The sequence below is a fragment of the Ascaphus truei genome, unplaced genomic scaffold, assembly GCF_040206685.1.
Source record: "Ascaphus truei isolate aAscTru1 unplaced genomic scaffold, aAscTru1.hap1 HAP1_SCAFFOLD_2662, whole genome shotgun sequence".
Classification (NCBI taxonomy): Eukaryota; Metazoa; Chordata; class Amphibia; order Anura; family Ascaphidae; genus Ascaphus; species Ascaphus truei.
In genome coordinates this window covers 23,948-34,100 of record NW_027455602.1, presented here as the reverse complement: position 1 = coordinate 34,100, position 10,153 = coordinate 23,948, and the positions used below count along the sequence as shown (strand labels likewise).

The following is a 10,153-nucleotide window of genomic DNA, read 5'->3' as shown; positions in this document are numbered from 1 at the left end:
ATGAGGGGGGGAGGGGAGGAGGAGGGGAGATACTGTGGGTATTAGCGCCTGTTACCTATCCACATGAAGCGGAGGATGAGAGAGGAGGAGGGAGTGGGAGGGGGGGGAGGAGGGGGGAGGGAGATACTCTGGGTATTAGCACGCGTTACCTATCCACATGAAGCTGAGGGAGTGGGAAGGGGGGGATGGGGAGAGGGGGAGGGAGTGGGGGAGATGGAGGGGGGGGAGATACTCTGGGTATTAGCACGCGTTACCTATCCACATGAAGCCCATGAAGCTGAGGATGAGGAGGGGGGGGGGTGAGGAGGGGGAGATGGAGGGGGGGGGGAGGGGATACTCTGGGTATTAGCGCGCATTACCTATCCACATGAAGCCCATGAAGCTGAGGATGAGGAGGGGGGGGAGGGGGGGGAGATGGAGGGGGGGAGATACTCTGGGTATTAGCACGCGTTACCTATCCACATGAAGCTGAGGATGAGGAGGGGGGGGGGAGGAGGGGGGGGAGATGGAGGGGGTGGGAGATGGAGGGGGGGGGGGGAGATGGAGGGGGGGAGATACTCTGGGTATTAGCGCGCGTTACCTATCCACATGAAGCCCATGAAGCTGAGGATGAGGAGGGGGGGGGGGGAGGAGGGGGAGATGGAGGGGGTGGGAGATGGAGGGGGGGGGGGAGATGGAGGGGGGGAGATACTCTGGGTATTAGCGCGCGTTACCTATCCACATGAAGCCCATGAAGCTGAGGATGAGGAGGGGGGGGGGGAGGGGGTGAGATGGAGGGGGGGGGGGGGGGAGGAGATACTCTGGGTATTAGCGCGCGTTACCTATCCACATGAAGCCCATGAAGCTGAGGATGAGGAGGGGGGGGGGGAGGGGGGGAGATGGAGGGGGGGGGGGGGAGGAGATACTCTGGGTATTAGCACGCGTTACCTATCCACATGAAGCCCATGAAGCTGAGGATGAGGAGGGGGGGGGAGGAGGGGGAGATGGAGGGGGGGGGGGGATACTCTGGGTATTAGCGCGCGTTACCTATCCACATGAAGCCCATGAAGCTGAGGATGAGGAGGGGGGGGGGAGGAGGGGGAGATGGAGGGGGAGGGATACTGTGGGTATTAGCGCGCGTTACCTATCCACATGAAGCCCATGAAGCTGAGGATGAGGAGGGGGGGGGGGGAGGGGGAGATGGAGGGGGGAGGGATACTCTGGGTATTAGCGCGCGCTTACCTATCCACATGAAGCCCATGAAGCTGAGGATGAGGAGGGGGGATGAGGAGGGGGGGGGAGGGGAGATGGAGGGGGGGAGATACTCTGGGTATTAGCGCGCGTTACCTATCCACATGAAGCCCATGAAGCTGAGGATGAGGAGGGGGGAGCCACTGCCGAAGATGCCGATGGCGAACGAGAAGAGGGGGGACAGGAGCAGGGAGGCCCAGAACAGGAAGTTGAGGAGGGTCCACGGCCGCCGGGGCGGCACGATTTGCGTGCCGGGGAACGTCCCCTCCTGGAGGTACCGCTCTTGCAAAGCATCCTGGGAGAAGATGAAAAAGGCTAAGAGGAGAGGGGGAGGGTGTGTGTGTGTGTGTGTGTGTGTGTGTGTGTGTGTGTCCCACAGTGTCTCGGAGAGGAAGAGGTGTGTGTGTGTGTGTGTGTGTGTGTGTCCCACAGTGTCTCGGAGAGGAAGAGGTGTGTGTGTGTGTGTGTGTGTCCCACAGTGTCTCGGAGAGGAAGAGGTGTGTGTGTGTGTGTGTGTGTGTCCCACAGTGTCTCGGAGAGGAAGAGGTGTGTGTGTGTGTGTGTGTGTCCCACAGTGTCTCGGAGAGGAAGAGGTGTGTGTGTGAGTGTGTGTGTGTGTGTCCCACAGTGTCTCGGAGAGGAAGAGGTGTGTGTGTGTGTGTGTGTGTGTGTCCCACAGTGTCTCGGAGAGGAAGAGGTGTGTGTGTGTGTGTGTGTGTGTCCCACAGTGTCTCGGAGAGGAAGAGGTGTGTGTGTGTGTGTGTCCCACAGTGTCTCGGAGAGGAAGAGGTGTGGTGTGTGTGTGTGTGTGTGTGTCCCACAGTGTCTCGGAGAGGAAGAGGTGTGTGTGTGTGTCCCACAGTGTCTCGGAGAGGAAGAGGTGTGTGTGTGTGTGTGTGTGTCCCACAGTGTCTCGGAGAGGAAGAGGTGTGCGTGTGTGTGTGTGTGTGTGTGTCCCACAGTGTCTCGGAGAGGAAGAGGTGTGTGTGTGTGTGTGTGTGTCCCACAGTGTCTCGGAGAGGAAGAGGTGTGGTGTGTGTGTGTGTGTGTGTGTCCCACAGTGTCTCGGAGAGGAAGAGGTGTGTGTGTGTCCCACAGTGTCTCGGAGAGGAAGAGGTGTGTGTGTGTGTGTGTGTGTCCCACAGTGTCTCGGAGAGGAAGAGGTGTGTGTGTGTGTGTGTCCCACAGTGTCTCGGAGAGGAAGAGGTCTGTGTGTGTGTGTGTCCCACAGTGTCTCGGAGAGGAAGAGGTGTGTGTGTGTGTGTGTCCCACAGTGTCTCGGAGAGGAAGAGGTGTGTGTGTGTGTGTGTGTGTGTCCCACAGTGTCTCGGAGAGGAAGAGGTGTGTGTGTGTCCCACAGTGTCTCGGAGAGGAAGAGGTGTGTGTGTGTGTGTGTGTGTGTGTCCCACAGTGTCTCGGAGAGGAAGAGGTGTGTGTGTGTGTCCCACAGTGTCTCGGAGAGGAAGAGGTGTGTGTGTGTGTCCCACAGTGTCTCGGAGAGGAAGAGGTCTGTGTGTGTGTGTGTCCCACAGTGTCTCGGAGAGGAAGAGGTCTGTGTGTGTGTGTGTGTCCCACAGTGTCTCGGAGAGGAAGAGGTCTGTGTGTGTGTGTGTGTCCCACAGTGTCTCGGAGAGGAAGAGGTCTGTGTGTGTGTGTGTCCCACAGTGTCTCGGAGAGGAAGAGGTCTGTGTGTGTGTGTGTGTCCCACAGTGTCTCGGAGAGGAAGAGGTCTGTGTGTGTGTGTGTCCCACAGTGTCTCGGAGAGGAAGAGGTCTGTGTGTGTGTGTGTCCCACAGTGTCTCGGAGAGGAAGAGGTCTGTGTGTGTGTGTGTCCCACAGTGTCTCGGAGAGGAAGAGGTCTGTGTGTGTGTGTGTGTCCCACAGTGTCTCGGAGAGGAAGAGGTGTGTGTGTGTGTGTGTGTGTGTGTGTGCCCACAGTGTCTCGGAGAGGAAGAGGTGTGTGTGTGTGTCCCACAGTGTCTCGGATCACAGTGTCTCGGAGAGGAAGAGGTGTGTGTGTGTGTGTGTCCTACAGTGTCTCGGAGAGGAAGAGGTGTGTGTGTGTGTGTCCCACAGTGTCTCGGAGAGGAAGAGGTGTGTGTGTGTCCCACAGTGTCTCGGAGAGGAAGAGGTGTGTGTGTGTGTGTGTGTCCCACAGTGTCGGAGAGGAAGAGGTGTGGTGTGTGTCAGTGTCACGGAGAGGAAGAGGTGTGTGTGTGTGTGTGTCCCACAGTGTCTCGGAGAGGAAGAGGTGTGTGTGTGTGTGTGTCCCACAGTGTCTCGGAGAGGAAGAGGTGTGTGTGTGTGTGTTGTGTCAGTGTCTCGGAGAGGAAGAGGTGTGTGTGTGTGTGTGTCCCACAGTGTCTCGGAGAGGAAGAGGTGTGTGTGTGGGTGTGTGTGTCCCACAGTGTCTCAGAGAGGAAGAGGTGTGTGTGTGTGTGTGTCCCACAGTGTCTCGGAGAGGAAGAGGTGTGTGTGTGTGTGTGTGTGTGTGTGTGTGTGTGCCCACAGTGTCTCGGAGAGGAAGAGGTGTGTGTGTGTGTGTGTGTCCCACAGTGTCTCGGAGAGGAAGAGATGTGTGTGTGTGTGTCCCACAGTGTCTCGGAGAGGAAGAGATGTGTGTGTGTGTGTCCCACAGTGTCTCGGAGAGGAAGAGGTGTGTGTGTGTGTGTCCCCACAGTGTCTCGGAGAGGAAGAGGTGTGTGTGTGTGTGTGTCCTACAGTGTCTCGGAGAGGAAGAGGTGTGTGTGTGTGTGTCCCACAGTGTCTCGGAGAGGAAGAGGTGTGTGTGTGTCCCACAGTGTCTCGGAGAGGAAGAGGGTGTGTGTGTGTGTGTGTGTCCCACAGTGTCGGAGAGGAAGAGGTGTGTGTGTGTCAGTGTCACGGAGAGGAAGAGGTGTGTGTGTGTGTGTGTCCCACAGTGTCTCGGAGAGGAAGAGGTGTGTGTGTGTGTGTGTCCCACAGTGTCTCGGAGAGGAAGAGGTGTGTGTGTGTGTGTGTGTGTCAGTGTCTCGGAGAGGAAGAGGGTGTGTGTGTGTGTGTGTCCCACAGTGTCTCGGAGAGGAAGAGGTGTGTGTGTGGGTGTGTGTGTCCCACAGTGTCTCAGAGAGGAAGAGGTGTGTGTGTGTGTGTGTCCCACAGTGTCTCGGAGAGGAAGAGATGTGTGTGTGTGTGTGTCCCACAGTGTCTCGGAGAGGAAGAGATGTGTGTGTGTCCCACAGTGGCTCGGAGAGGAAGAGGTGTGTGTGTGTGTGTCCTACAGTGTCTCGGAGAGGAAGAGGTGTGTGTGTGTGTCCCACAGTGTCTCGGAGAGGAAGAGGTCTGTGTGTGTGTGTGTCCCACAGTGTCTCGGAGAGGAAGAGGTCTGTGTGTGTGTGTGTCCCACAGTGTCTCGGAGAGGAAGAGGTCTGTGTGTGTGTGTGTCCCACAGTGTCTCGGAGAGGAAGAGGTCTGTGTGTGTGTGTGTGTCCCACAGTGTCTCGGAGAGGAAGAGGTGTGTGTGTGTGTCCCACAGTGTCGGAGAGGAAGAGGTGTGTGTGTGTCAGTGTCACGGAGAGGAAGAGGTGTGTGTGTGTGTCCCACAGTGTCTCGGAGAGGAAGAGGTGTGTGTGTGTGTGTGTGTGTCCCACAGTGTCTCGGAGAGGAAGAGGTGTGTGTGTGTGTCCCACAGTGTCTCGGAGAGGAAGAGGTGTGTGTGTGTGTGTGTATCCCACAGTGTCACGGAGAGGAAGAGGTGTGCGTGTGTGTCCCACAGTGTCTCGGAGAGGAAGAGGTGTGCGTGTGTGTCCCACAGTGTCTCGGAGAGGAAGAGGTCTGTGTGTGTCCCACAGTGTCTCGGAGAGGAAGAGGTCAGTGTGTGTGTGTGTGTGTGTGTCCCACAGTGTCTCGGAGAGGAAGAGGTCTGTGTGTGTGTGTGTCCCACAGTGTCTCGGAGAGGAAGAGGTCTGTGTGTGTGTGTGTGTGTGTGTCCCACAGTGTCTCGGAGAGGAAGAGGTCTGTGTGTGTGTGTCCCACAGTGTCTCGGAGAGGAAGAGGTGTGTGTGTGTGTGTGTCCCACAGTGTCTCGGAGAGGAAGAGGTGTGTGTGTGTGTGTCCCACAGTGTCTCGGAGAGGAAGAGGTCTGTGTGTGTGTGTGTGTGTGTGTCCCACAGTGTCTCGGAGAGGAAGAGGTGTGTGTGTGTGTGTGTGTCCCACAGTGTCTCGGAGAGGAAGAGGTGTGTGTGTGTGTGTGTGTGTCCCACAGTGTCTCGGAGAGGAAGAGGTGTGTGTGTGTCCCACAGTGTCTCGGAGAGGAAGAGGTGTGTGTGTGTGTGTGTGTCCCACAGTGTCTCGGAGAGGAAGAGGTGTGTGTGTGTGTGTGTGTCCCACAGTGTCTCGGAGAGGAAGAGGTGTGTGTGTGTGTGTGTCCCACAGTGTCTCGGAGAGGAAGAGGTGTGCGTGTGTGTGTGTGTCCCAAAGTGTCTCGGAGAGGAAGAGGTGTGTGTGTGTGTGTGTCCCACAGTGTCTCGGAGAGGAAGAGGTGTGTGTGTGTCAGTTTCACGGAGATAGAGGGGGGGCGTGTGTCCCACAGTGTCGGGTGGGGAGAGGTGTGTGTGAGCGCGTCCCACAGTGTCGGGGGGGAGAGGGTGTGTGTGAGCGCGTCCCACAGTGTCGGGGGGGAGAGGTGTGTGTGAGCGTCACACAGTGTCGGGGGGGGAGAGGTGTGTGTGAGCGTCCCACAGTGTCGGGGGGGAGAGGTGTGTGTGAGCGTCCCACAGTGTCGGGGGGGAGAGGTGTGTGTGTGTGAGCGTCCCACAGTGTCGGGGGGGAGAGGTGTGTGTGTGAGCGTCCCACAGTGTCGGGGGGGGAGAGGTGTGTGTGAGCGTCCCACAGTGTCGGGGGGGGAGGGGTGTGTGTGAGCGTCCCACAGTGTCGGGGGGGAGAGGTGTGTGCGCGAGCGTCCCACAGTGTCGGGGGGGGAGAGGTGTGTGAGCGTCCCACAGTGTCGGGGGGGGAGAGGTGTGTGTGTGAGCGTCCCACAGTGTCGGGGGGGAGAGGTGTGTGTGAGCGTCCCACAGTGTCGGGTGGGGAGAGGTGTGTGTGTGAGCGTCCCACAGTGTCGGGTGGGGAGAGGTGTGTGTGTGTGTGTGTCCCACAGTGTCGGGGGGGAGAGGTGTGTGTGAGCGTCCCACAGTGTCGGGGGGGAGAGGTGTGTGTGTGAGCGTCCCACAGTGTCGGGGGGGGAGAGGTGTGTGTGTGAGCGTCCCACAGTGTCGGGGGGGAGAGGTGTGTGTGAGCGTCCCACAGTGTCGGGGGGGAGAGGTGTGTGTGTGTGTGCGCGTCCCACAGTGTCGGGGGGGAGAGGTGTGTGTGTGTGTCCCACAGTGTCGGGGGGGAGAGGTGTGTGTGAGCGTCCCACAGTGTCGGGGGGGGAGAGGTGTGTGTGAGCGTCCCACAGTGTCGGGGGGGAGAGGTGTGTGTGTGAGCGTCCCACAGTGTCGGGGGGGAGAGGTGTGTGTGTGTGTGTCCCACAGTGTCGGGGGGGAGAGGTGTGTGTGTGAGCGTCCCACAGTGTCGGGGGGGAGAGGTGTGTGTGTGAGCGTCCCACAGTGTCGGGGGGAGAGGTGTGTGTGTGTGTGTCCCACAGTGTCGGGGAGGAGAGGTGTGTGTGAGCGTCCCACAGTGTCGGGGGGGGAGAGGTGTGTGTGTGAGCGTCCCACAGTGTCGGGAGGAGAGGTGTGTGTGTGAGCGTCCCACAGTGTCGGGGGGAGAGGTGTGTGTGAGCGTCCCACAGTGTCGGGGGGGAGAGGTGTGTGTGAGCGTCCCACAGTGTCGGGGGGGAGAGGTGTGTGTGTGAGCGTCCCACAGTGTCGGGGGGGAGAGGTGTGTGTGAGCGTCCCACAGTGTCGGGGGGGAGAGGTGTGTGTGAGCGTCCCACAGTGTCGGGGGGGGAGAGGTGTGTGTGTGAGCGCCCCACAGTGTCGGGGGGAGAGGTGTGTGTGTGAGCGTCCCACAGTGTCGGGGGGGAGAGGTGTGTGTGTGTCAGTGTCACGGAGAGGAAGAGGTGTGTGTGTGTGTCCCACAGTGTCTCGGGAGAGGAAGAGGTGTGTGTGTGTGTGTGTGTCCCACAGTGTCTCGGAGAGGAAGAGGTGTGTGTGTGTGTCCCACAGTGTCTCGGAGAGGAAGAGGTGTGTGTGTGTGTGTGTATCCCACAGTGTCACGGAGAGGAAGAGGTGTGCGTGTGTGTCCCACAGTGTCTCGGAGAGGAAGAGGTGTGCGTTGTGTGTCCCACAGTGTCTCGGAGAGGAAGAGGTCTGTGTGTGTCCCACAGTGTCTCGGAGAGGAAGAGGTCAGTGTGTGTGTGTGTGTGTGTGTCCCACAGTGTCTCGGAGAGGAAGAGGTCTGTGTGTGTGTGTGTCCCACAGTGTCTCGGAGAGGAAGAGGTCTGTGTGTGTGTGTGTGTGTGTGTGTCCCACAGTGTCTCGGAGAGGAAGAGGTCTGTGTGTGTGTGTCCCACAGTGTCTCGGAGAGGAAGAGGTGTGTGTGTGTGTGTGTCCCACAGTGTCTCGGAGAGGAAGAGGTGTGTGTGTGTGTGTCCCACAGTGTCTCGGAGAGGAAGAGGTCTGTGTGTGTGTGTGTGTGTGTGTCCCACAGTGTCTCGGAGAGGAAGAGGTGTGTGTGTGTGTGTGTGTCCCACAGTGTCTCGGAGAGGAAGAGGTGTGTGTGTGTGTGTGTGTGTCCCACAGTGTCTCGGAGAGGAAGAGGTGTGTGTGTGTGTGTCCCACAGTGTCTCGGAGAGGAAGAGGTCTGTGTGTGTGTGTCCCACAGTGTCTCGGAGAGGAAGAGGTGTGTGTGTGTGTGTGTCCCACAGTGTCTCGGAGAGGAAGAGGTGTGTGTGTGTGTGTCCCACAGTGTCTCGGAGAGGAAGAGGTCTGTGTGTGTGTGTGTGTGTGTGTCCCACAGTGTCTCGGAGAGGAAGAGGTGTGTGTGTGTGTGTGTGTCCCACAGTGTCTCGGAGAGGAAGAGGTGTGTGTGTGTGTGTGTGTGTCCCACAGTGTCTCGGAGAGGAAGAGGTGTGTGTGTGTGTGTGTGTCCCACAGTGTCTCGGAGAGGAAGAGGTGTGCGTGTGTGTGTGTGTCCCAAAGTGTCTCGGAGAGGAAGAGGTGTGTGTGTGTGTGTGTCCCACAGTGTCTCGGAGAGGAAGAGGTGTGTGTGTGTCAGTTTCACGGAGATAGAGGGGGGGCGTGTGTCCCACAGTGTCGGGTGGGGAGAGGTGTGTGTGAGCGCGTCCCACAGTGTCGGGGGGGAGAGGTGTGTGTGAGCGTCCCACAGTGTCGGGGGGGAGAGGTGTGTGTGAGCGTCCCACAGTGTCGGGGGGAGAGGTGTGTGTGTGAGCGTCCCACAGTGTCGGGGGGGAGAGGTGTGTGTGTGAGCGTCCCACAGTGTCGGGGGGGGGAGAGGTGTGTGTGAGCGTCCCACAGTGTCGGGGGGGGAGAGGTGTGTGTGTGAGCGTCCCACAGTGTCGGGGGGAGAGGTGTGTGTGAGCGTCCCACAGTGTCGGGGGGGGGAGAGGTGTGTGTGTGTCCCACAGTGTCGGGGGGGAGGGGTGTGTGTGAGCGTCCCACAGTGTCGGGGGGGAGAGGTGTGTGCGCGAGCGTCCCACAGTGTCGGGGGGGGAGAGGTGTGTGAGCGTCCCACAGTGTCGGGGGGGAGAGGTGTGTGTGTGAGCGTCCCACAGTGTCGGGGGGGGAGAGGTGTGTGTGAGCGTCCCACAGTGTCGGGTGGGGAGAGGTGTGTGTGAGCGTCCCACAGTGTCGGGTGGGGAGAGGTTGTGTGTGTGTGTGTGTCCCACAGTGTCGGGGGGGAGAGGTGTGTGTGAGCGTCCCACAGTGTCGGGGGGGAGAGGTGTGTGTGTGAGCGTCCCACAGTGTCGGGGGGGAGAGGTGTGTGTGTGAGCGTCCCACAGTGTCGGGGGGGAGAGGTGTGTGTGAGCGTCCCACAGTGTCGGGGGGGAGAGGTGTGTGTGTGTGTGCGCGTCCCACAGTGTCGGGGGGGGAGAGGTGTGTGTGTGAGCGTCCCACAGTGTCGGGGGGAGAGGTGTGTGTGAGCGTCCCACAGTGTCGGGGGGGGAGAGGTGTGTGTGTGTCCCACAGTGTCGGGGGGGAGGGGTGTGTGTGAGCGTCCCACAGTGTCGGGGGGGAGAGGTGTGTGCGCGAGCGTCCCACAGTGTCGGGGGGGAGAGGTGTGTGAGCGTCCCACAGTGTCGGGGGGGGAGAGGTGTGTGTGTGAGCGTCCCACAGTGTCGGGGGGGAGAGGTGTGTGTGAGCGTCCCACAGTGTCGGGTGGGGAGAGGTGTGTGTGAGCGTCCCACAGTGTCGGGTGGGGAGAGGTGTGTGTGTGTGTGTGTCCCACAGTGTCGGGGGGGGAGAGGTGTGTGTGAGCGTCCCACAGTGTCGGGGGGGGAGAGGTGTGTGTGTGAGCGTCCCACAGTGTCGGGGGGGAGAGGTGTGTGTGTGAGCGTCCCACAGTGTCGGGGGGGGAGAGGTGTGTGTGAGCGTCCCACAGTGTCGGGGGGGAGAGGTGTGTGTGTGTGTGCGCGTCCCACAGTGTCGGGGGGGGAGAGGTGTGTGTGTGTGTCCCACAGTGTCGGGGGGAGAGGTGTGTGTGAGCGTCCCACAGTGTCGGGGGGGAGAGGTGTGTGTGAGCGTCCCACAGTGTCGGGGGGGAGAGGTGTGTGTGAGCGTCCCACAGTGTCGGGGGGGAGAGGTGTGTGTGTGAGCGTCCCACAGTGTCGGGGGGGAGAGGTGTGTGTGTGTGTGTCCCACAGTGTCGGGGGGGAGAGGTGTGTGTGAGCGTCCCACAGTGTCGGGGGGGAGAGGTGTGTGTGTGAGCGTCCCACAGTGTCGGGGGGGAGAGGTGTGTGTGTGTGTGTCCCACAGTGTCG

General features: G+C 60.0%; 1 protein-coding gene across 1 annotated transcript in view; it reads right to left on the bottom strand.

Annotated features, from left to right (window-relative positions):
* Window positions 1-1,297: 1,297 nt before the first annotated feature.
* Window positions 1,298-10,153, bottom strand: part of AGPAT3 (1-acylglycerol-3-phosphate O-acyltransferase 3) — a gene marked incomplete at its 5' end in the record, with an annotated part of 29,559 nt that continues 20,703 nt past the window's right edge. Inside the window, one exon of the mRNA XM_075582864.1 lies at window positions 1,298-1,525. Within this exon, the coding sequence (XP_075438979.1) occupies window positions 1,313-1,525 (213 nt within the window). The remainder of the gene's footprint in view (window positions 1,526-10,153) is intronic.